At 35.2% G+C, this 27,540-nt stretch overlaps 1 protein-coding gene across 1 annotated transcript in view; it reads right to left on the reverse strand.

Moving 5' to 3' along the window:
* Positions 1–27,540, reverse strand: part of NAALADL2 (N-acetylated alpha-linked acidic dipeptidase like 2) — a 1,210,813-nt gene that overhangs the window by 521,191 nt on the left and 662,082 nt on the right. Inside the window, exons 5-6 of the mRNA XM_064590309.1 lie at positions 23,476–23,749; positions 9,535–9,654 (exon numbers count right to left, since the gene is read on the reverse strand). Coding sequence (XP_064446379.1) covers positions 9,535–9,654; positions 23,476–23,749 — 394 coding nt within the window. The remainder of the gene's footprint in view (positions 1–9,534; positions 9,655–23,475; positions 23,750–27,540) is intronic.

Below are 27,540 nucleotides of genomic sequence, written 5' to 3' on the forward strand. Positions count from 1 at the left end.
CTGTCTCCACATACTTTATAGCAACAGCAAATGAGTAAAATCCAAGCTGCTGACTAGGATTCCTTAGCAATGTGTTCCTCAGCAAGATAATAATTTATTTTTATTAAAAGGCAGAGAGAGAGGGAGAGAGCTCAGTGCCAAATAGATAGCAATTAATAATTAGACATCATATGGCTTTTTTAAAACTTTGTTAAGCATAGAGCCAAGGGTTTATTTACTTTTTAATTTTTCAATTTTGTAACACCCTGTATGAAATTTCAGAAATGAAAGGAACTATGCAAAAATCTCTAAGTTAAAGTTAGTTTTAGGATATTCTAAATTCAAATACGTAAGAAAATCTTTAATGCCATAATAATTCCTGGAATAGTCTAAACACTCTACTGAAGTACTGAGCTTTATAAACAAGGCAGGGATTATACAATGTAATGAATAAGATCTTAGATTTTGATTACACAGGATAGGGACCATCAAGGAAATGAAATGCAAATAGAAAATGCAGTAACTGATAAAACATTTTGGTGTGATTAAATAAAAAATAGGCTTATTTTCAGTGCTTAGTATGTTTTAGACATTGTGTTGAACACTTATATATATTATTTCAATTAATTTCTATAATAACCTTATGAGTCAGGCAAATTCATTATGTTTTTAGAACCATACATGATACCTCCACTTTCACAATAAATTTAAAATTTGTAGATGTTTATACTACTATTCTATAAATATAATACAGTTTTCATTACCAAAATGTTATTTTCATGTTACACAACTCCATCACCTCAAAAAAAGTTTGTGCATAAAAATAAATACTGAAGAATGTAAAAAGTGAAAGTAGGCACTATCTTGTTAACTCATTGTTTATATTCATCCTTAATCAATTTATATTTGTTTTTAACATTCATTTATCCATTAATTTATATGTCTTATCTAAATTTGAAGAGACAAGTTTAATTTTTTTCCTTTGAGATTCAAATTATGCTACATGGCATCAACATAATTCTTACTGTTAAATTGTGCAAAAGTGCAATCTTGAGAGATAATATTTCTATAATTGATTTATCTAATAAGTGTATTATTGTCTTCAGTTCAATTCTGCAACTTTGAGAGAACTGCCATTTCCTCATTATTAAATTCATGTTCCTTCCCATTAGATTCTCGGTTTTTAAGGGCTTAATAATAATATTTATCAAGAGTTATGCTTGCTGGGGTGCCTGGGTGGCTCAGTTAAGCATCTGCCCTCAGCTCTGGTCATGATCCCAGGATCCTGGGATGGAGCCTGCATGGGGCTCCCTGCTCAGCGGGGAGTCTGCTTCTCCCCCTCCTTCCTTCTCATGCTCTCACTATCTCTGTCTCTCTCAAATAAATAAATACTAAAAAAAAAAAGTTATGCTTGCATTTTCAAATTTAATGCTCACACAACCTTAAGAGTTGATATTATTTTTATCACCACTGTAGAGAATGTAATTTAAGAGAGAGAGAGAGAGAGAAACAAACAAAACCTCTAAGACTTCAGAGGTGTTAGATAATATTCTAAGGTCACTTAACCATCAAGAAGAGCCAGGACTTGAGCCTGTATCTACCAGCCTCACATCCTTCCATATTGCGCTTCATGATTTAAAGCAAGTTACCTATTGAACACAGAGCAAACACAGCAGATTGGAAGGACTAGGACACCTATCTCCAGAGGGGAAAATAAAACTGTCAACCATACACAGGGGGAGAGGGAAAAACTGGAATATTTGAAAATAGCTCGGGATTACCACAAAGCTATGTATTGCCATAATAGACATCTATAATTGCCAAAAGTTAAAATATGTCTAAAGCTTATTCTTTCAGATTTTAGAGTAATATGTAATATATAAAAATATTTCTGAAACATGTGACTTTAGGGAATGAACTAGAAGAAATCAGTTGTTTTTTTTCCTTCCCTCCTTCCATCCTTGTCTGTCTCTGGCTTCTGTCTCTCTCTCTCTCTTGATTTCTTGCTTTTCTTAATTTATACTATAACTCTTAGTTAGGAGCAACAACATACTTTGCACCCTTTCTTATGGTGCCAAACTTGTGTGAATACATGGTGATTATTTCTGTTGACCATATTACAACATATATGCAAAAAATCATCTCTTCTGATACATGATGTCACGTGTTTTGATTTTATGATATTAAGATAGTAAATGTAATTAAATTGTATTATCACATAGGTAAAATACAGACAAGACTTCCAAATTATGGGATTCATTCACTATAGACTGAAGACTTGTAGACATACCTTCATTTGGTTTTAAGTCACAAAAAATACTTTAATATTTGGAATATGATCTGAAGCATTCAATTAGTTATTCTTATCCTAAACTCACTTTCTTAAAGTCTGATTGATTACTAAATGGCAGAATAATGACACAGTCCAAAGTTTTTTCATTACAACTTATGATTGAAGTTGTATTTCAACAAAAGCTACTTAGTTTGTAGATATGGTAATATTTGGTCTAAGTCATTTAGAAAAATAAGTAAAGTCACTCAGTGGAAAATGGAAAGCATTCTGATTTTAAAAACAACAGCAGATTTAGCTTTTAAATACATTAAACAATTGTTTTCTGACTTTGTGTTCCAGTCCTGACCATATTTTCTTTGATCAACGGAGCAGCTCTGGAGTCTTATAATTATAAAATATGGAGCATTGGTCTTTTGTAATTACTTCTGAGAACTGGGTTGGAAGTACCTCATTAAATCAATCAGTGAACAAGTGTACTCTTTCTAAATATCAAGATAGTGTTTGTTTTTTATTTTCATAAAATACTTTCAAAAATTGTCTTAAGAAAAAAGGAGCAAGTTTGCTTCCATACACAAAACCATATCGAAAAGCACCATACAATGGTGCTGATTTAAATATTTTTTAATCCGAAATATTCATAGAATGCCACATAAATAGATCCACTAGGATCATCAATACCAGGGGAAATTATAATGCACTAAAACTTTCAATAAAAATGGGGGTTCTCAGGGCACCTGGTTGGCTCAGTAGGTTAAGTGGGTTAAGCGTCTGCCCTCAGTTCAGGTCATGATCCTGAGTTTTGGGATGGAGACCTGCATCGGGCTCCCTGCTCAATGGGGAGTCTGGTTCTCCCTCTGCCTCTCCCTCTCCCTCTGCCTCTCTCTCGGCCCCTCCCTGCTGCTTGTGCTCTCTTTCTCTCTCTCTCTCTCTCGCTTGCTCTCTCTCAAATAAATAAATAAAATCCTAAAAAAAAGTTATTTTCTTTTTTTCCTATCTTTCCAGCCTCATTGCCACATCACACATAAGATTATACCAGTGTGCACATGCATCCGCCACACACACATAAAACATACTGTGAATATTTTATCTCTAAAAAATATTGAATACCTTTTTTTTTAAAGATTTTATTTACTTATTTGTCAGAGAAAGCACAAGCAGGGGGAATGGCAGAGACAGAGGCAGAACATTTATTTATTTTATCTGAACTAGAAGATTTTTTTTTTTTTTTTTTTTTTTTTTTTTTTTTTATTTTTTTTTTTTTAAAGATTTTATTTATTTATTTGACAGAGAAAGACACAGCGAGAGAGGGAACACAAGCAGGGGGAGTGGGAGAGGGAGAAGCAGACTCCCTGCTGAGCAGGGAGCCCGATGCGGGACTCGATCCAGGGACTCCAGGATCATGACCTGAGCAGAAGGCAGTCGCTTAACCAACTGAGCCACCCAGGCGCCCTGAACTAGAAGATTTTTTATTGATCATCCAACTGTCCATTTGTTGAATATTGATTGGGAAATCACCAATACCTATAGATATTTCCTCACTAAATCCCCACCTCAACATTTTAAATTTAATTACTTTATAAATTAAGTGAATAGTATGAAGTTTACTTGCTTTGAATAATACTACTCCTTCCTAATCTGTGGGAAACATTCTATTGGAAGTATAAACACCTAACAGTTGTTTACTACCTCTCATTTCCCTCCAGCTCTTCTAAGAGGTCTGTGTAAGAATGCTTTATGTATTTAAGTAGTGGTTGGTTAAGTTACACACTGGCCAAACAATACACAATTAATATTAAAATATAAATCTTATTGGATGAATAGATAGGAAAATGGTTCATTTATAGGAAATTACAAAATCATTTGGATTCCTGGATCATTAAAATTCTGATTATAAGGATAGAAATGTAAATAAGAAAAATTTAAAAACCAGTTAATACTTACAGATATATCTTACCATTTAACAATGAGTGCTAGGAATGTGCTGTCTGTTACTCCTTTTATAAAAAAACAACAATAGCATTTGTGGATTTTTATATGTAATATCACCATGCAAAAAAAGGCATAAATATATGCATTCATCTATAATTTCACTGCGTACAAATTTAACTCCTGTAAGACATGAGGCTGATGTGTGGTATGGACCTAGACGATGGCCCAGCCTCCATATTTCAGTAGGATTTATATGATTTCTAGTTGTCATGAAGTGTACAGTAATTTTTTTATTATTGCTTTTGTGAAAATGGCTCTAAAATGAAAGCCAAATGCTTTTATTACATTTATAAAATAAATTTCATTCTAGAGTGCTATTCAGCAATTTGGGAATATGTGATGGTCTTAGGATGGGCTTTACTAAGTTTCAGATTGTCACAGAAAAATCTAAGTGGATCCATTATGACATACAATATTCTGTCTTAAAGTTTAAAGACTTAAAGCACTCTCCCATATAATAAACTGCTAAAATACAAAACTAAAATAAACCCAAAGCCTTTCCTTTAAGGTTTAAGCTTAAGGAACTAGCACAAGTTAGATCTGGAGAACTGGGTTGGCTCTCCCCTGCAGTAACAACGTATGGATGTCAAGACATACATCTAAAAGCCATGTGCCTCTTTCATGGTTTCTGCTACACACTGTAGGGATTTTCTCATCAAACCCTTCATGGAGACTAAATTAACACAGAGACAGTATTTATGATAAAACTAATGAGATCTCCTCCTTCTTGGCCACAGATTATTTTTCTACTCATTTTAGGAGATAATATCATAATTAGTTTCCCTTTTTGATCTATCTTAGATGCAGAGAATCCCACCCAAATTTATTTTTGAACTCTGATTTAGTAGCTACTGCACAAGTAAGAAAAGATGAACTTTTCTCTTTATACATTCAGCTGCATGTTCCCAGTCCAGATGCTTATTGAGAATCATGATTAGCAGTTGTGATACACATCAGTTGGTTCTCTGCCATTTTCAACCCAGCTGTATCACTATATTACCTCGCTTTCTAGTGTCAGCCCCAGAATATACTTGATAGACCCGTTAAACACACTCAACTGTTACCATGCTGTACAACCTTATCTAGTCCATGCTTCCTTTTTTTTCACTATGTGAATGTGTATTAATAAATGTATTATCAATGATTCAACCAAAATATCTGGGATAATCTACAGAACACAGAGATGGCTAGAGTGGAATTTAAAAAGTTAAAGAAAGGATTCCTTGTCTCCTCCGCCTAGAAGATAATACTGTTTGTGGCAAGCCTCTTTCTGCATAGATCTCTTTGTTAGATCTACTCATGGGCCTATAAATAAGATGATGAGGGGAAATACACCAGGTTTTTAATAATTGTGTCCTATTCTAGATAAACCACTAATTCATTGCTTCGTAGATATGGCCAAATGGTTTTATAATATAAATATTCCCTGGAGCAGTTAAATATAAGAAACTTGCTTTAACTCAATCTACTGGTAAGGATTTTGAGTATTTGACCTATAAATTCTGTTACAAAAGTTTTTGTATGTCTTTACTATGTAACTTGAATTTTTTATCATCCATAAACTCACCAATCCAATTTACATAATTGGTCCCTCCCACAAACAACATTTTAGTCAACATATATCACTGGAAGACTGAACAAGCAGAATTCAAGTACCAGAAACAATGCTGCTCTGTTTCTCATTGTCCGTTCAGGACATATCTAGAGAGGATCCCCAAACACCTGGAAGAAGACTTCTTCTGATTATTGGTAATTTTTAAAGTCCTCTAATCAATTTGAGTCACGTGTCTTAAATAATTAGAATATGTCATCTTACATCATGATCAAATCTCTACCCTTGATTTAAAATTTCATCTTCCTGCCCTCCACCAGCTCCGGTCTGTTATTGCAGAAGGAGTGAACTCTGTTTCCTTTCTTTCCTTATGTGCTAATGATACTTACCTATAAATTGAATATAATAATGGTCCCTACTTCAATAATATAGTTATTATGAAGACAAATGTGATAGTACATAAAAATGCTTAGAAAAATATCTAGCCCATATTACTAACAATGGGAAAATATAAAGAAGTAGAAATCATCCATAATTCCATTGACCCAATTTATATAATTGGCCCCTAGAGGCTGGAGTAAATAACACTGGAGAGCTGTGAGCCTTTTTGGGTCAAAGGAAGGTGCATCAGAACAAGGGGGTTGGTGGGTGTGGGCAGACAAACCATTTCTTGGCCAGGAGAAATAATCCACTCCCACTAGTCTAGCCCAGACCAAAGAACTACAGATTTGACTAGACCTAAAATCAAGTAGCTTAACAAAAACATGTAATTACTTATACTCTTTTGTTTCACTAGAAAATATACCTAATATAAATTAGTTTTTCTTTTTGGATAGTTTTCAGATCAGTATGAATTTGTGTTACCTCTCTACTACTGCATTCTATCTTTCCAAGAGTCACAATAAACATTAGTGCATTCTCTAGACCAGAAGGACTAGGCAGGCAGCTACTTTGTATTTTCTTAAAGAGCCAATTATAGATACCATTTCTAGGTCTCCGGCAAATATTGTGTGTATGTATATATAACTGTATCTATTTATAAATATAGAGAGATATAGATATTACACAAATATATAAACACACATATATTTTTCTGCTCCCAGCTCTGAAGACATAGGCCAATCCCAACACAGACACTCCTATTCTGCTCATTTATTAGATGCTGAGAAAAACCATCTCTTACTTTCAGGTTTCTTGGGTGAGTCAGGCACCAGTCTATCATGTCCCCCATACTGCAGAGGACACACATTAAGGCCTCCACATGGTTCCATTGAAGCTCTAATCACTAGGCTTACAATGGAACTTAAAATAAATTTCTCCAGGTGTGCCTGGATGGCTCAGTCAGTTAAGCGTCTACCTGCAACTCAAGTCATGATCTCAGGGTCCTGGGATCGAGCCCTGGGAAGGGCTTCCTGCTCAGTAAGGAGTCTGTTTCTCCCTCTCTCCCTGCTCATGCTCACTCTCACTCTCTCTCTCTCAATAAATAAAATCTTAAAAAAATAAATTTCTTCAAAATTTATATTCATAAAATCTTCTCCCTGCCCCATCCTCCAAATCTTTTATATACCAGATGTAAGAGGCTCAGCAACACTCTAACAAGTTTTTAATTATTTCCTTTGAAATACTGGTGTTGGGTAGTTCATACTGAAATACACATTCTTGGATATATTAGAGCCTCAGTTAAAAATTCCAATTTATCATCTTGGTTAGCTAGCTAGCTAGCAAATCTATCTACCAATCTACTCTAACTACACATATACACTTACACATTAAAGACTCAGGATGTGAGGTGGGACCGCCTGGGTATAAATCCTGATTGTTTCATTTCACTGTCTGGTCGTCTTTGAGCCAGTCGCTTATTCGTTTCCTGCCTTAGTTACCTCTCCTGTAAACTGAAAATAATAACGGTCCCCACCCAACAACATGATTATTGTGAATATTAATGTGACAATACATTTAAAATAACACTTTGAAAAGTATTTATCCCATATTACTAACATGCTATCTTTAGAAGTAACAATAATACAATCATTATTATGATAATTATTATAAATGTCTACTTTATAACTTGTTTGACTTATGAAGATTTTCACATGCTGTTCAATATTCTTTTTTTTTTTTTAAGATTTTATCTGACAGAGAGAGAGTGTGCACACAAGCAGGGGGAGCGGCAGGCAGAGGGAGAAGCAGACTCCCCACTGAGCAGGGATCCCAGCGCAGGACTCAATCCCAAGACCCTGGGATCATGATCTGAGCTGAAGGCAGATGCTTAACCGACTGAGCCACCCAGGCGCTCCTCAATATTCTTCTTTACATTGTAATTGTATAGTATTCAGCCATACAAATAGCATCATTTTCAATACTAAACTGGACATACATATCATTCCAGAATTTGTCACATCATTGATGATGATGATGTTTATCATCTCTGTTTTTCCCTCTTTATAATATACTGGTTGAACTGGAATTACTGGATCAAAATGTGATTAAGCGATTTAATATACATTGACAAATTACACTGCTAAAAATTAATATCACATTGATACACATATATCATATATCTCAAATATAATGTATTTTTAAGACTACCTTAAAATTCTAGCTAATTATCTATTATCAGAGATTGATTTAAGTATAAGGGCATCCATGGAAGGTAATGAATTGTGTCCTTACAGAGTGTGCAAACAGATTTCTGGAAAATTTTTTGGGCCTGGGAAGCAAAGATCTAAAGTGTTGGATGAGGAGAAATCCAATATATCTTAAGAACCAGACAGTTCCAGTGACACAACTCCAGTGACCATTCTTTTTTTTTTTTTTTTTAAGATTTATTTATTTATTTTAGAGAGAGATAGTGTGTGTGTGCAAGAGAGAGCGGGGAGAAGGGGAAGAGGGAGAGGGAGTCTTAAGCAGATTCCATGCTGAGCTGGGAGCTCCATGCGGGGCTCAAGCTCACAACCCTGAGATCAGGACCTGAGTGGAAACCAAGAGTCGGATGCTTAACTGACTGTGTCATCCACATGCCCCTGACAATTCTTTTTTAATAGAAAAAGAAAATGAAGTAAGAATAAGCAGTAGTAGCTGTCTATCATGGTGGTTCATTATGAGATACTTAGATTGAGCTGCTTTAATTATGTAAATATATCTAGTGGATGAGTGTTAATAAACTTCTATTTAAATAAAATAAATCAAAATTCTGTTTCTACTTAGCATATTATATTTTAATTAAATTCTTGAGTACAGTCGGTAACTGTGAAGTTATACAGTTGACAAAATCAATCACTAAGGAGTGTAAATCTGCTAGATACTGGTCTAACACAAAGCACACAGGAATTAGTCAGTTTTGATAAAAGAAGTTTCACATATGTCATATGTCGTAAGAGGAAACTCTGGTTCTCATTCCTAGCATTCTACATTGATATTATTATAAAGAGTATGCCAATTTTATCAAGGTCCAACAAACTCCAATACCCAGCTTAAAGTATCTTCTGTCTTAAGTAATAAGAACATTAATTTTTCTCTTAAAGATTTTAATTTAAAATGTTCTATTTTGGTAAAGTCATCTCTTGTGACATTCTCTGACTCTTTGTGCCTCTCTTTTTCCCTTCTTCTAGGTCTCTCTCTCTCCACTCACAGAGGCATGTAACTCAAAAAAAAAAAAAAAAAAAAAAAAATATATATATATATATATCACCCTACCACCAACAAACAGCATCGGACCAACCTTATAAAGTAATGGCAATTTTCCTAATTTCAGGAGTGCAATCTGATTCGTTGTATTTTTCATTTTTTGAATCCTTTTTAAATCATCTGCATTTCCATAACCCACATCAATGACTTCAGCCTGAAAGAGAAGAGAAAAAGAAAAATACAGCAAACTGTCCATTTAGTATGACAAAATCATTCACAATAATTTGAAATATTCAAAAAAGAACTATTTCTACTCTTACCCTGACCCAATCACTACAGACGTGATCTTCCTATTTCTATTAGGATAAAACAATTCCTCTGGTCACTTAAAAAAATGGTTTAGAGTCACAAACTGAGGGGTGCTAAAGGGGTGATCGGTGGGGCATGGGGCGACTGGGTGATGGGCATTAAGGAGGGCAGTTGATGTAATGAGCACTGGGTGTTACATGCAACTGATGAATCACTAAATTCTACCCCTGAAACTAATAATACACTATATGTTAACTAAATTGAATTTAAACAAAAATTTTTTTAAAAAGTTTTAGATTCATTTTTCCTTTGCCCTCTCCCTTCTAAACAAGTTACACCCTCAATTCATTCCTCTAACAGATGATCGAATTTGGTATATTATATATTTATGTTTCTGGAATTTGAACCATTTCACAAAATATAAGATTAATGTCCTTACAGTTCGACAAAAATCATACCATTCTTAGACTTACAAACAATCCAAAGGCTCTCAATTGTTATCCAAATTAAGTAAAGTCCGTCATGCACAGCTGTTCAGGTGGTACATATATTCAGTGTGAATGACAACCCCTTGGGTTATGCAGGATACAACCTGTACAACCAACTATATGCGCCAGTCTGGCATTCAAGGATTTTAGAACATGAGCCCAGACTACAATTTCTGTCACATTTCCCACTACCTCCTTACAGTTATCTTATATTCTACATCAAATATTTCTTATTTTTAAAAGTCCCCTTTTATTAATGTGAAAATTTTACGCCTTTCTGGAGATTCTAATGAGAATCCTCTATGTAGTTGCCCCTTTCCTTCTCCTTGAAAAGTACCATACTGAGGGTTTTATCAAACACATATTCCTATGATCCAAGATGATTCCTTATTCCTATGATCCAAGATTATTCCTTTTAGGTTTAGTTTCCATAATTTCTATTATTAAAATAATAATCGTTGGGGTGCCTGGGTGGCTTAGTCGGTTAATCATCTGACTTGTTTTCAGGTCAGGTCATGATCTCAGGTTTGTGAGATCGAGTCCCATGCCACACTCTGTGCTCAGAGGGGAGTCTGCTTGAAGATTCTCTCCTTCTGTGCCCCCCCACCTCAAAAATAAATGTCTTTAAAAAAACTTCAATTGTTATGCTTCCCAATGATAACATGATAATACAGAATGTGCGGTTTAAAACTACAGCATCTACACATTGAGACATTAAGGAGTTAGTGGTGGCAAATAGTGAAAGAATAAAGGTGGAGAATCCAGACCTCTAACTTCCCACCTTTCTCAATTGGAGCTAATTTCTTTGGCCAGTTTCATGCAAAGGGCTTCCATAGAAGGCTCATATGAAAAGAGAATTCTGTTTTTAGAAGCACATGTGAATACCACCAAGACACTGGCAAATCTGTTAGAGGAAACATTTCTGGCATGAAATATTTCCTTAACCATTTCATTCATCTGCATCTGTCAAAACTTTACTGATACAATAAAGCCCTTTTCAAATGTTACCTTCTTTTGTTGTTGTTGTTGTTTTGTTTTTTTATTTTATTATGTTATGTTAATCACCATACATCATTAGTTTTTGATGTAGTGTTCCATGATTCATTGTCATGGAACAATCAAATGTTACCTTCTGATGAACTGTATTTCCCTGTTGCCCAAGTATGTGACCTTCTCTACTTTGAATCCCACAGTGATTCATTTCTGACTCTCATGAGGACCTCACTGGACTCATCTCTTTATATATATATAAAAATTTTCCTCAGTGAAGGCCCATCATGCACATTTCTCACTCTTCACCCAGATGTCCAGCATATACTGTTATTTCATCAGTCGTAAGTTGAAACTATTACAGTTTATATGATATCTCTGGAAAGTTAAGCTGTACTTTCAAATGGATTTCTTAAGAAAAGAGACTATGGACTCTGAGAACAAACTGAGGGTTCTAGAGGGGAGGGGGTGGGGGAATGGGTTAGCCTGGTGATGGGTATTAAGGAGGGCATGTATTGAATGGAGCACTGGGTGTTATATACAAACAACGAATCATGGAACACTACAGCAAAAACTAAAAAAAAAAAAAAGAAAAAAGAAAACCTTGTTAAAAGCTCTTCTATCAGAATGGTTTTGGATAACAATTTTGTTCCTATTAAAATGGGATTTAAAGCAGTGTCTTATTAATATAATTTTTGAGTTTGCTAATACCATTACAATATAAATAACCATGGATTTATTATTTTAAAAGCCTGATTAAATAAATGATCACATAATATTAATAATCATCACAGTGGAAAAATGAGAGAATTCATATTATTCATTTAAATTTTTAAGCTACCTACTAATTATGTGTGATTCACTGATATCATCTTAAAACAAGGATATTACTCAATTGGTTATATTAATGAACATATTTTTCACATTTAGGAGAGGCTGGGGGATGATCATGCTGGCTTGAGACGGTGTGAGCTAGAATTTGACTTTTTGTTTGTGTATATACCAGAAAGATGTGAGAGTTACAAAAACACCAGTTTACATTATTGGAAAATAGCAATACCTTGCCTCAATAATGGCAATTTTAATTAAAGAGTTCTTTAATTATCTTTCTTTAAATAGCACACCAATAGATTCAAGCATTTTAACACGTAAGAAGAGGGTTTTTTTTTTTCCTTTTTTCACAAAGATTGTCCTCAACACAGCATCATTATACCAATTTATTTTGGCTTCTGCATTAAAAATCAATAATTACAGAAATCAGTGTTCTCCTGGTTTGACAGGTGATAATAAAAATGTATCTATTGCCTTCAAAAGATGCCTCTGAATCAGGTCCTTCCTGAAAGTCTTTCCTATTTATCTTTACGCAAACTGAAAAATCACAGCTGCAAGAAAGCACATTGAAGTTTTCTAAGACACAAATCAATATACAATGATGATAAAATGTCAAGCCATTTCTTTCCACACAATTTTGTTTCTACAATGAACCTTTCTTATTATACGTATTCTGTCACACTGGACAATCATCCAGTCAACCAACTGAGGTACTATGTTTAATTTATGTCCAAATACCAAGGATTAAGTTACATCTGACTAGTCCCCTTGGAAAATATCAAATGAGCAGGAACCTATGTACTGGTTGAATTATTCACTTGTGTGCACCAGCTTTTCCATTGAGGACTTCCCTGACACATAGGAGGGGGTAAATGAGAGATGCAAAGTAAAATGGAACTAGTTCTCTTTTGTTTTATTTATTTTTTAATTTAACCTGGGAGAGATATAAAAAAGTCTACACATTATTTTTTATAAAGATTTTATTAATTTGAGAGAGAGAGAGAGAGAACACGAGCCAGAGGGAGGGGCAGCAGGAGAGGGAGAAGCAGACTCCCTGCTGAGCAGGGAGCCCGATGCGGGGCTCGATCCCAGGACCATGAGATCATGACCTGAGCCAAAGGCAGACGCCTAACCGACTGAGCCACCCAGGCACCCCAATCTACACATTAATTTTTATTTAAATTCTATTCTTTAATTTTTGACTAAAAACAAAGAACTTAAAACAGCAACAGCAACTGTAACAAAAAAAACAAACATTTTATACTTCATTAAAGATTTTAAAGTATTACAATGACAGCAGAGAGTGTGGTAGCAGCTAAGAGAAAAAGTGGCATGGTTTCAAAATAAACACTAAATATTGAAATACAATTATCTTTTGTGGCAAAATATGTGAGTAGAAGGAATCATAAACCAGATAATGAAAATTCAAAACATTAAAAAGTGTTATTCTGTTATATCAGTTGTTTAATGCTTCTACACAAAAATGGTGAGAATATCCTGAGCAGAAGCAAAAGAAAGGAATAACTAAGAGAAATGAATAGAATTGTTATTTCCTGTAGTCAGCTAAATAAAATAAATAGGACAATCATGGAAATAACTAGGTCAGAGAAGAATATCTAGGGCCATCTACCTATGGGTGGTCTGTGCTCCACAGTGACGAACAAGGCAGTGCCATGTTTCTCTTCTCTCTTGAGGTAGCAAAAATTATTCATGCTTATGAAAGATGTATGCTTTGAAATTTTTCAGACTTGACATTTTCAACCAAATCAATCACTCTGGATCCTCTTAGCTCTTCTCTAATAGATTCTGAATGTACAGAATGTTTGAAAAGCATTGTTGCTTTGACTAAAACAGTAATTTTCTACTCAGAGTCAGAAATGGTAAGCCCAAGAAGTTCTCATACTGACAAAATACAGTGTCATCAGAAGTACTAGTCACTTAAGTACAAGTTCAGAAATTTACTACTATCTTATATAATCTAGCTTTGAATCCTCTTCAAATTAGTGCTTATGTCTACTAAAAACTTGTAAAAATCAAAAAGTCTTCCCATGTTTACCTCTCTTTTCTAGAAGGCATTAACATGTTAATATTTATGAAGACTTCAAAATTCAGAGACTGCTAGAATTTTATTAGCACTTCTTTTTCAAGTTCACTCAATGGCTTTCCATCACACAGATATTATCATGGAAACCACACTGTACCAAAGCATGAAAAGCAATACTGTTTCCTCCCACTCCTGTGGCAGACATCACTAATCAGTCATCATCTTTTCAAACTCCTTCTCAGGATGGTAATCCAGCTAATGAAGACCAACTAGGGGTTGGCATAAGTAGGGAGCTGTATAAAATAATTAATATTTTAAGGTAAAATAACTATTAATATTTAACAACTATTAATTATTTAAATAATATTTAGCTATTTAAAATCTTTAACAACTGGAACACAAGTACTAATCAGTTAAAATGCACTCCTAACCAATCAGAAGGGATATCAGCTAGTGTGCTAAGCTAGTACATCCCAACTGAATCCAGCATTAAGCATGAGACACACAATCCATTTTGCTGTTTATGGTGTAAAAAATCAGATAAAGAGGTGCTTGTCAATTGTATCATTTTTTTTTTGTTACTGTAATATATACACTTACTGAAAAAAGTATTTGCTACAATGATACACTAAATGCAAGGCTTCCTGACATGATGACCACATTTCTATAGCAGAAATAACAAAGATAAGCCAGAGTAGTGGTTAGTTGTCTTGACATATAGTAATTATTTTAAAAATTTGCAAAATGTTTTATAATCTAATATGTAATGCACATCCATCTAAAGGATGAAAAACTGAGTTAAAACTATTGTAATATAGAAATTTAACCAAAGTAACCAAAGCACAATTCTGTTGGGTTTATATCTCTATGTTTCAAGTCTATAATCTCCAAAATCAATAGACAGAATTATATAAGTTAAGAATAAGATACTAGAGGGGCGCCTGGGTGGCTCAGTTGTTAAGCGTCTGCCTTCGGCTCAGGTCATGATCCCAGGGTCCTGGGATCGAGCCCCGCATCGGGCTCCCTGCTCGGCGGGAAGCCTGCTTCTCCCTCTCCCACTCCCTCTGCTTGTGTTCCCTCTCTCTCTGTGTCTCTCTCTGTCAAATAAATAAAATCTTAAAAAAAAAAAAAGAATAAGATACTAGAATAAGAAAAAACAGATTTGTTGGGAAGAAAATATACTTTAAGTTTTCCTAATTTTAATAAATATTACCTTACAAAATATTTAGATATTTGTATTATTTGGCCAATAATTTAAAAATAACCATCAGAGTATCTTTCCTTTTCACTGTTTTTGTTAAAGTCATTTTGAAAGCTAAAAATATGTCTTCTAAAAGAGAGATTATGAAAAATATGTAGAGAATTAGGAGGAAAACATAATTATGGAAGTCCAAGGAAGAGTGTATTAAAGAGGAAATTATTTCATTTTCCAATAGTATGTGTCAGGTTATATTCTAGTTTCTGAAGGTATGGAGGAAAATGAATTACAAAAGGTACCTTCATGCTCTGGTGACTTTCTCTTGCTAGAAGGTCAACAATAAAAAGATAAACAAAGACACTAACAAGTTAGAAGACTTTTAGTTATGATATGCCCTAACAACAATAAGGAAGGGGTAATGTAATAGAGGGTGATAAGGAATTATTTTAATAAGAATGTCAGGGCAGGCATTGCTATGGAGATCACATCCAATTGATGAGAAGCCATGCACTCACCAGGGGGAAAAAACTTTTTAGGCAGAGGTTAAGAACAAATGAATGAAGAGCTCTATCAAATGAAACAAAGACATTTTATACGTTAAGGAGTAAAACGTGACTATGGAACACTGAAATAGGAAGTTATTAATTTTCTTATAGGGGTAGAGATTAGATAGGGCTAGAATTTCAGGAAATTTATCAATGAAGGAAAGAACAGTAGTTAGGTGATACACAACAGTCAGGAGCAAGAGTTAGCTGGTACACATGCAGCTGAGAGAGGTGAGAGTATGTTGGTTGGTTGGTCTGCTTTTACCAAAAAGGAGACTTAAAAATATTTAGAAACTGAAAAGAAGATTTGGCCCAATTGGTTGACAAATCCTAGAAACAAAAGTAGTATAGAGAAACTAGATCTAGATTATTCTTTCTCATCATGAGAATGGAGAATATAAATGAATGTAGAAGACGTTAATCCTACTCCATTGACATTTCCATGAAAATCAGCAATAACTGGTTATGAGATTTTCTGCAACTTTATCACTTTCCATATGTTTAACTTATTTACTCTGTTTGCCTGCAGTCAACTAGGAAGATTCTTGAAATGAAGTAAAAAATAACAGCAGCAGCCCTGGCTAACCACTTTGGAGATAAGTAACCTGGAATGACTCAGTCATGTCTCCTGGCATCAGGGTATAGGGCAACTGGGACACAGGGTCACTGTGTTGAGAGTCCAGGCAGGAAGATGGTGGACCAGTCTCAGTTGCTTGAGAAAGAGGATGGAAGATCAGTTGATATTTTGCAAAATGCTCCAAGTATCCCAGAAGGGGTTACATCTGACAGATAATTTTTTTTAAAGATTTTATTTATTTTACAGAGAGACACAGCCAGAGAGGGAACACAAGCAGGGGGAATGGGAGAGGGAGAAGTAGGCCTCCCACGAAGCAGGGAGCCCGATGCAGGGCTCGATCCCAGGACCCTGGGATCATGACCTGAGTTGAAGGCAGATGCTTAACGACTGAGCCACCCAGGTGCCCCTCTGACAGATAATTTGAGGGAATTCTTGGAAAAAGAATTTACCTCTTGATCTTCCAATAGTTCTGAGTGAAAGGTAAAGTTTATCTAAGGAACTTCCCCTTTCAGATGGAAATCAGAAGGGAGTTCTCTGCCCCTTACAATACTGTTACTGACTTTTGAGTGGTCTCTGTAGCATTGTTCTTGGCTCTGTGTACCCTACCCGAATATTGTGGCCATGCTGTAATTGGAAAACCAGTTTCTTGCTGCTTACTGAGTGCAGAGAAGCTGTATGTTAGTAAAATGTATCTTGGTGTGGAGGGGGGGGGGGCGATCCCTGATGTGTAGATTTATAATTTTTTGTGGTTTAAATATCAGATCAGAATTAGGAAAGACTCACAGAATTGACTTCCACTAGCCAGAACAAGCTGACTTGAACCATTCCAGCACACCATTGGGGCACTTGTACCTGGCCTTTTAAGTGGTAGAGCAATGTATTACTCAGGGCTGTCCTAGGTGGCTGAAAACAGAAGCAGGTATACATTAGAGGTATGGGTTGAAGCTGGTGCCTAGGTCCTGACAAAGTAGAAAGAGGAGAAAAGGAGAAGAAAGCAAGAGGTGGGTAACAGCAAGAGAGAGATGAGGGCAAGAGGAGTTCACAGAAAACCCCCAGGTATTACAAAGTTGGAAATTGAACATAGGGCTTTTGAGAGAGAGAGAGGAAGGGAGGGTTGGGAGAAGGACTGAAGTGGTCACGAGTTTATGACATGATATAGGGGAATCGATATTTAACCATTTATGTCCTCTGTCCTAGACATTTTACTAAGGAGAGCATATCAATTGTGTTCAGTCTATCTTCAGAAGATTCATATTTGGGAGGTACTTCTGCCCGTTTTATAGATGAGGAAATGAGTTTAGAATATTTAAATATCTTGCTATTGCTCACAGTAGTTTCAAGCATGCAGTTTGCAATTGCTTACCTAACTGACAGTTTCTCCTATTAGACGGCCAGCTGCATGTAGACAGTGTCTGGAGCTTTCTTATTGATCACTTTGTCCCCTGTGACTGGCACTTAAGAGGCACCCAGTATGCTGAATGCTGAATGCTGAATGTTTCTTGTTATATTAGCGAGACCCAGAGAGCTAAACACTGGATTAGTCACCTAATCTTTCACCATCAAATTAAAATATAAGGAAAAACAAATTAATAATCACAGGGCACTTTATTTAATAAATGATACTCAACTTATTAAGGTAAGGATATTGAAGGAGTTGCAAATTCATTCAAGAGAATTCTTCCTAGAGGCCATGAAAGTAATGTGACAGAATTCTGCTTCTTTTAAAATCAATCAGATTAGTGTATTGAAATAGTACATAAACCTAAGGATCAACTTTTCCATAGATCTTTCTAGTTCTGAAAAAATTGAATTTGCAGCACCTACTGAAATGAGGTAAATTTTATCCATAAGGTACATATTTAAATACTAGTACTTTATGGAGATTAAAATATATATTAAATTTGTTAAGAATGTTACATTATCACCTAACTTGGTAAATGGCATGCTTTAAATCATGTCAACACTAAAAATAAAAATGCGGACCCAGAATTTTCTGTCAGATAACACTTAATTATGATGGTTCAGAATTTTAGAAATAACTTTGATCAAATTAGAACTTTGTAGTCAAATACTTTCTCACTAAAAATGCCATATTTGTTTTAATGAAGAGGAAAAGAAAATTCATTGCACTTTAACCACTTAGCTGAATTCAGCTATCTTTGTTTCAAAACTTTTATTTCATAAAATAGGCTTTTGTTCTCTTTCCCAGGTAGATGTAACCTCTCTGACAAACGATTTAACTCCAGACAACATGTTGTGATAGGTCACTTCTGTATTTGTAAATGCTTCTGTCTAATTTTTAAATACAGGAAAAATATGTACTTTAAATATGTGGAAATTAACCCCATGGTTATTATGTTCAAGTAAAAAAGCAGCAATTATGGAACTGTTTTCTTAACTAAGTTGGTTCGTGCACAAAGCTCACGAAACCAGAAGGAAAATGTCATATTGGGCCAAGAAATTTTATGCAGATTTTTAAAAGGTAACAATATTATATACAAATGTGCTCACAGCCATTTATCTCACAATTGTGCACTGCCGACCAAAAGATGGATTCCACAAGAGAAAAGAAGGGAGACAAATAAAATGCAAAGTCATTTTCAACATTAAAAAACTGCTTGCACCAAGCTCACATTTTTCTGTTGGTGAGACAGTAGCTTCATCTTACCCAGACAACAAAAGTTTAAATAATGCAATTCCATTCTATTCCTTTATTTAGCTTTCTGATCATTTTCTTATCTATAACAGGAAGCATTCACAGCCAAATGTATACATCTCTGCCTTTTGCCATAACACTCGATAAGTTTGTTTTTGTTTGAGAATATTAAAAGAGAAGGACAAAGTTTTCCTAGCTATGAGAAAATCCACATCTGATTGTAAGTTCCCCAAGGATTCCATGCAGTGGTTATATTTTTTCTCTTTAAGACTACTTGATACAATTCAACACAGTGTTTAGATTTCATGTGTTACACTATGGCTTGATATTTTACAAGATGAAGACAAACAATGCTTTTCAGGCCCAAGTGGACATGATTTGTCATTCTGCATTCAAAAATAAAATATTCACTCCTAGTTTCTTTGAGCCTTTAGTTTTAAATTAAAAATTGGATCAGATGTTATATGTATTTTTATTTATTCATACTTAACAAGGCATTTTCCTCCCTAATGATTAATATTTGTCATATTAAGCAGAAGACAGGAAGATTACACTCAGACAATATGATAAAAAGTTTGTACTTCCAAATCATGATAAATAGTTCTCATATTTTAATTTCTCCCATTTAAATGTGTTTATTTTATACCACATAATAACAACAGCTAACACTTTCAGAGTGCTAAGTGCACTCAATGCACTCTACATGATTTGCATCATTTTGTTCCTACAACAACGAGTTGAGGTACTGTTATTGTTCCCCTATACAGATAAGAACACTGAGACTTAGAGAACCAAAATGAGCAACCCACCGTTGTGCAGCTAATAAGGCAGGATGCAACTCTGGGCTCTCTGAGGCACGGGGCAGTGATAAATGTGTTGATGACAACCTATCTTAATGCATGGCTAATGGGTTGCTGAAAATAAGTTTCTCCATAAAATTGCATTATTTGTTTTTACTTTCAGACGCAAAATAATACTTAACAGAAAGAAAATTCCCAAATCTATGAAGTGTATTAAAGTAAAAACAAATTCTCTGTTCAAAAATATAAACACAATAGACTCAAATCTCACCAACCTATATTAAATATTAATTGTTTCCTTTGCTTTTCTGCATCTGCATGGGTTTCACAAAGGACAAAAGAAGTAATTGCACAGGAATTACTTAAGGCCATATATTCTATTTATAAAACTGACTAGACATTGTCAGCACTCACTACCAATGTCTTTAACAGTATGATGGTATTATATTTGATATTTATCTTTTAATAAAAATATAAATCACTGTTTATTCCCTGAAGCTAACCTCACTCACATTAAATTATTTATGTATCCATTTTAATATGTATTTTGCATCTGACAGGACAACTTTCCTTAGGACCCCTCTACTGACCCATCTGTCATTATGATGGGGTAAACAATGTCACCTTTCTAGCACACAATGAATTACAAAGAAGTTGCAAAGTACACCATCCATCATGCTGGCACTAAGTAGGTTTTCGAAGTAGGTCTCAGATATCACAAATGCTGTTTAGACTGTTACCAAAAAGCAACAACTGGAAGTTATACAAAGTGGTCATATGATGAATGGACATGACAGCTCTTCAAAGGAAAGGGGCACTCCTCTTCTACAAATAACCTTGTCAAAAGCAAAAGTAGTGGGGAGCTTTGCTGGCAGTCAGACTAGAATAATTTAAGAACTTGTTAATGGCTCAGCCTGATAGAAATTCATGCAAATACAATGTACTCAAAATCAAAAAGTAGGTATGCCTGAATCATCAGCAGCAACCTCTCAAACTTGATTTTAATTAAGAGTGGTCTGAAGAGATACAGAAAATCACCCACAATCTATTAATTAGAATATGTGAGTTTCAATAATACATCGGTCTAAAATATGTATAGAAAATATATGCAAATATTCTATATGCATATAAAATAGTCACCTAGAAATTGCTTTGCTTTTGAAAATCATAATGCTAATATTGTTTAAGTTTTAAAAAAATCAGCATTGATGAATTTATTGATATAAATATTTAAATTATTATGTACTTAGTATAATAGATTTGAATTATTAAATATAATTCTAAAAATAGTTATCATTAGTGTCTTCATCTAATTTGCATGGTTAATTTCTCAAATTATGTTCTCCAAATACAAGGTGTTTGTTTTATCCATAATTGCATTTTAATTCCTTTAACACTACTCCCTTTTATTTAGGTCTGTATTTCAAACATAGAGTATATTTCTACATTGACAGCAAAGCTTATTTTTCCCTTTTAAAAGCTTCTTCAAATCTTTCTCGATACTTCTTTCTTTTTTTTATTTTTATTTTTATTTTTTAATTAATTAATTAATTAATTAATTTATTTATTTATTTATCTGAGAGAGAGAATGGGAGACAGAGAGCATGAGAGGGGGAGGATCAGAGGGAGAAGCAGACTCCCTGCCGAGCAGGGAGCCCGATGCAGGACTCGATCCCGGGACTCCAGGATCATGACCTGAGCCGAAGGCAGTTGCTTAACCAACTGAGCCACCCAGGCGCCCCTCGATACTTCTTTCTTAAAAATGGTAGTTTTTATAGCATTTATAAGTGGTAAATGGTCCCAAAATGACTTATGTCTTCATGGGCATTTAAGTAGTTCCATGGTTCTATAGTAGACCTTGGTTTCTTTTATATGAAACAATGAAAATTTAAGCATTTTTAACTGATAAGATAAATGTGTAGAAAACTCTTAGAGATGTGGCTACGAGGAAACACAAAAAACCAGCCCAACGGCCCAGCAGATTATCAGAGGGCCCTGCTGAGGAAACGGGGACACAGGTTGTAATGTTACGGCTTTTTCATATCACCTAGGTAAAGGAATAGTAAATAATCTGCCAGAGCAAATTGAAAAGCAAATAGATGGGGGTGATTCCAAGGACCCACTCAGGCTCCTGGGGGTTTTGTTGTTGTTCTGGGTTTTGGACATGTTTTGTTTTGTTTTCAAGGCAAGGAGATTACTCTGCTGAATCAACTGGGATAGAGAGGGTACTGGAAATGTGTGGGGGCTAAAGCAGGTTTGGGAATCTGAAGAAAATATGTGGGGTAACTTTAGAATCTTGACTCGAGACCAGAGCTTGTGAACCAACAAAAGGGTGCTGGCAGGCTCCCTCCCATCATTGCCTACCATAAACAGAATATATTAATCAAATCAAATTGCATGAGTCCTACCCTAGAAATACTGCAGACATTTACTATTATATTAACTTTTAATTAATCATAAGGCTTTCTATGGTAGTGGTGACATGCAGTCCTTCTGCTAAAAGTCAGAGAATGATGTAACAGAGTGCAAACAATGCTGAAGCACCAGTAAAAGAACTCTCTCTCCACCCTCTCCCCCAAAATGAAAAACAAACAAACAAAAAACAAAAATCAGGAGCGTATCTGTGAAGTAACTTCAAATGATTTAAATATTTAATGTATTAATCAGAGTTAATAGATTCTGAAAAAGCTCTGCCAATAATTAACAACAATCAGAAACATAATTATTTCATTTGTATTAAATGAGGCAATCTAAAGGTTTGTAAAAAAAACTAAATTTGTTTATTAAAATGGTATTTTTACATGGAGACAGAAAATGTTCCTATATGAAGGAAACAGGACCAATTATATATTATATCTAACTGGTATTTTGTCCTTACTGTGGGCTAGGCTCTGTTCTCCCAGGTTTCCATATATTAGCTAGTTTAATTTTCACAACAGCCTTATAAAGTTGGAACTATTTTTATCCCCATCACAGAGATGAGGGAACTCGGCCCTAGATGGCTAAGTAAGAGTGGGTAATTAGGGAACTGAGATTTGAAACTCGTCTGTGTGACTCTGGAAGGCACATGCTTCAGCACCGAGCCAAAAAAACTAGCTAAGCAGAAAAAGTAAAGCAATAGTCTACACCTGGCTCCTTATCTCCCATGTTTTCCATCAAGAAAGCAGAAGCACTGTATTTCAAATCTTAAATCTGTGGATAATCACATCGATTTTCCACTTCATTTCTTGTGTGTGTACACAACTCAAAACACAACTCCCTCCATTTCTTCCTTCTGCCCATATCAATCCATTAAAATTTGCCTCTTCAAAACCCCCCAAAATAAAATGAACGCGTCGTAAGCAAAATGTGAGTAACTCAGTCACACATTCAACACTTTTGAATTAAATTCTTCTACATGTTTTCACTTTCAAAATATGACAAGAAAAAAGGTCAGGCAATCCAAGTCTTCCTTCCCCTTCCCTGGCACCTCCACACTGAGAACATTTAATGGTCACTTTTTTATGTTGCATCTTGCCAGTTAGTTCAATTTAGATGAAAGCTGTTGTTTTCTAATTCCATTTCACTATAAATGACAGAGACAAATGGCCATATTACCTCGAGAGTTCCTTTGGCAGAATAGGCTGCATATGAGTAAAGCAGATCTTGGCTGCTATGTGTTCTGGCTTCTTCGCTGCAGGGCTGGCCATTAGGACGAAAGCATTGGCCGCTGCTACCCAGAATCACAGAGCTGGCAGACGGGCCTGCCAGATGAAGCAGCACGGAGTAATTTACAAACTGTACCTCTTCTAGGCCCAAAGAAGTCCAGTCAGTCTTAATCTTCTTTGAAATTTCTGTGTCATCCTCACTTTTATACAGTTGTACCAAATTTCTGGAAGAAATTTAAAAAGCACACTCTAAGAAAAAGGAAAAAAATATTCTGTTGAGTTAACCATTTAATATATGAACAATTATTAATAGATGTGGGATATGAAAGATGAATGGGACAGGACACTATACAAGAAACTCACAGTTCGTGGGAGGTGATGAGCCTACAGACAAATTACACTAAATCAAAGCAGAATGAATTAAGTTCTTAAATTAAGAACTAATAAAGTACTAGGGGATTGCAGAGAAGAGAGGGCTTAATGCCAATTAGTTCTTTTATTAGTTCTGATCTTTCTATGGACATCAACACAATCCATTTAAAACTCCGTTCCAAAGCTAGGAGTCATGCTGGTGGAGACATTTTGTATTGCAGTTAATATGATTCCATATAGAGTTATGTGATTAATATATAGCTATTGCTCTTTAAAATGATACAGAAAGAACACTTTTGATACAAATTACATGCCAAATTTCATGATCCTATGAGCACAGCGATATTCAATAAAATTAGTATATCGCAGTAAAACCAACCACAGATTATCAAATCAGTAAGAAATTAAATTTGTGTGTGCTTGCTGTAGTCTATATATTTATTCCTATACCTGTTCCAAAATCCAGTGATACTATTTTTGCTTATGACATCCTAGAAGCCAAAAAAAATCTGTAAAAAAAATATGTGCAGAACCCAGAACAAAATAAGATATGTGAAATTTAAAAATAATAATCCAGTAAAGTTTGTTTTGGTCTGGGATGCAAAGGGACCAGTTTCCTCTTTGGCAAAAAGGTATCTTCTTGTAAGAATTTTATTGTTATCCAAAATATTGCCAAACAGATATTACCTAAGTGGGATACTATTTTTATTTCGGTTCATCACATTATTTTTCTCACACATACTTGATTCATTTAGGACCCTGTTTATTCAATAACCCCCAAATGAAACACATCTGGAAAAGGAATATGGAATACACACATCAGAAAAAAAATACATATATAATAATATAGAAAAGCATTACTGGAGACAAAAGGTAGGGCTCTTGACACAGCTAAAAGCTGATCTATACAAAAAGATGCAACAATAAATAATTTCCCAATTTTTTCCAAGGTTATTTTAATTTTTTTAAATATGTGGTTTGACCAATTATCAATTGGTCAAGTTAAGTTTTGTGAAAGAGCTGATTGAAAGAATTTCACTTTTTATTCTGAGTAACACTGGTCTGCCTTCTGTGTGTATATGTCTGTGTGTGTGTGTGTGTGTGTTTGGCAGGGGAGGCTTTTTGTAAAACTGACAAATGAAATTATATATATATTTAAAGTGTACAGTATCATTTGATATACATGCACATTATGAAATTATGACAATCTAATTAACATATCCATTACCTTTATGTGTGTGTTGTGTGTGTTGAAAACATTTAAGATCTACTCTCTTAGCAAATTTGAAGTATACAATGCAGTATTATTAACTATAGTCACCATACAGTAGGTCCTCAGTAGATCCTCAGAAATTATTCATCTTATAACTGAAGGCTTGTATCTCCTTGACCAACATCTCCTCTTTGCCTCACTCCCAGTCCATTGGCAACTATGATTCTATTCTGTTACTCTGAGTTTTTTTGTTTGTTTTTTAGAGTACACATGTAAGTGATACTATCAGTATCTGTCTTTCTCAGTCTCTGTCTTATTGCACTTATCCTCTGAGATATCTATGCTATCAAAGAAGGATGTTTTAAGGTTGACTAATATTCCACTGCACATCTATCCCACATTTTCTTTATCCATTCATTCATCCATGAGCACTTAGGTTGTTTTCATACTTTGGCTATTGTGAATAATGCTGCAATGAACATGAGTGCAAATATCTCTTCTGATTCCATTTCCTTTGGATATACACCCAGAAGTGGGTTGCTGGATCATATGGCAGTTCTGGTTTTAATTTTTTGAGGAACATCTATACTGTTTTCCATAATGGCTGTACCAGTTTAGATTCCCACTAACAAAGGTTATCTTTTCTTCGTATCCTTACCAACATGTTGTTTTTGTTGTTCTCTTTTGCTTTTGCTTTCTTTCTTTTTTTTTTTTTTTTTAATAATAGACATCCTAACAGGTTTAAGGTGATATCTCATTGTGGTTTTGCTTTGTATTCCCTGATGATTAGCGATGTTGAGCACCTTTCACGTATCAGTTGGTCATCTGGGCATCCTTTTTGGAGAAAAGTCTATTTAGGTCCTTTACCCATTTTTTAATTGGACTATTTGTGATTTTTTGCTACTGAATTGTGTAAGTTCCTTATATATTACAAATATGAACCCCTTGTCAAACATATGTTGTGTAAGTATTTTCTCTCATTCCACGCGTTCTTTTCATTTTCATGCTGTTTCCTTTGCTGTGCAGAAGCTCTTTAGTTTGATATAGTCTCACTTGTTTATTTTTGCTTTGTTGCCTGGGCTTTTGTTGTCATATTAGTAAAAAAAAAAAAAAGTAACTGCAAGGACCAATGTCAAGAAATATTCCCTTTTGTTTTCTTTCCCTTTGTTACTTCTTCTAGGAGTACTGCAGTTTCAGTTTTACATTTAAGTCTTTAATCGGTTTCAAGTTAATTTTTTGTGAATGGTGCTTCTGCTCCCGCACCCAGCTCATGCACCCTCTAATAAATAAAATCTTTTAAAAAAAGAAAAGATATTTGGTATGATTTCAAACTTTTTAAATTTCTCAAGACTTGTTTTGTGCCTTAACGTATGATCTATAATGGAGATGTTCCCTGTGTGCTTAAGAATGAGTATTCTGCTGCTGTTGGATGTAATGTTTAGTATACGTCTATTAGGTCCATTTCGTCTAAAGTGTAGTTCACATCCAACATTTCCTCATTGATTTTCTTTCTGAAAGAGATATCCACTATTTAAAGCGGGGTATTGACATCTACTACTATTGCATTGCTATGCATTTCTGCCTTCAGGTATGTTAAAATTTGCTCAATATAGGGGTTCCAATGCTGGGTGCATGCACAGATAATTGTTTAGTCTCTTGATGAATTGAAACCCATTATACAGTGAACCTCTTTGTTTACTTATAGTTTTTGACATGTCCATTTTGTCTCATATAAGATTGCAGGGGTCCTCAGAGGCGAAGGCTGTGGGGTATGCAGTGGTAGTGAGGGCTGTTGGGTTCAGAGCAAAGGCTTCTGGGAACTTCCTGTTTCTTTTTCTCCCACGGGCGATATTGTGGCCAAGGACAGATCTTAGTTCCTGGTCAGCTTGCAGCACCCTTGCAGCGGTGGTGATATTGGTATCTGATGCATGGCACTCTTAGAGCAATCACAAAGCCAGGGTCTAGAGTATATATAGGCACTTACAGAGTGACAGTGGCTCCTGAGGTCCAGGGCTCTGGCAAGCCCACAGCAGCAGTGACTCCAGTGCCTAAGCCACAGGCAAACACAAAGCGACAACTATATCCGGGTCTAAACTGTGGGTACATGTAGGGCAGCCATGGCTCAAAGGTCAAGAATGTGCATGGATGGGGGGTGGTGGCAGCCCTGGTCCTATGGATTGTGAAATAGTAGCTCTTTCTGGTGGAAGAGGGCACAGCAGCATCTCCCTCTCCTAGGAATTTGTGGCAGTGATAGCTTTTGATTACCTCAGTGGTGAAAGCTGCTGGTGTCCTCTGATGATCAGGCCATTGAAGTTTGTGCCAATGAACATTATGGGGTTTCCACTGTGAAAGCTGCAGGGAGTCTGTGGCTGAGGCCCTCCATGGCAAAGACAGCTAGAGTCCTCCACAGAGTTGGCCACTGGGAACCAC

The sequence above is a fragment of the Mirounga angustirostris genome, unplaced genomic scaffold, assembly GCF_029215605.1.
Source record: "Mirounga angustirostris isolate CCGP_5_RB_7025 unplaced genomic scaffold, mMirAng1.0.hap1 SCAF_1, whole genome shotgun sequence".
Lineage (NCBI taxonomy): Eukaryota > Metazoa > Chordata > Mammalia > Carnivora > Phocidae > Mirounga > Mirounga angustirostris.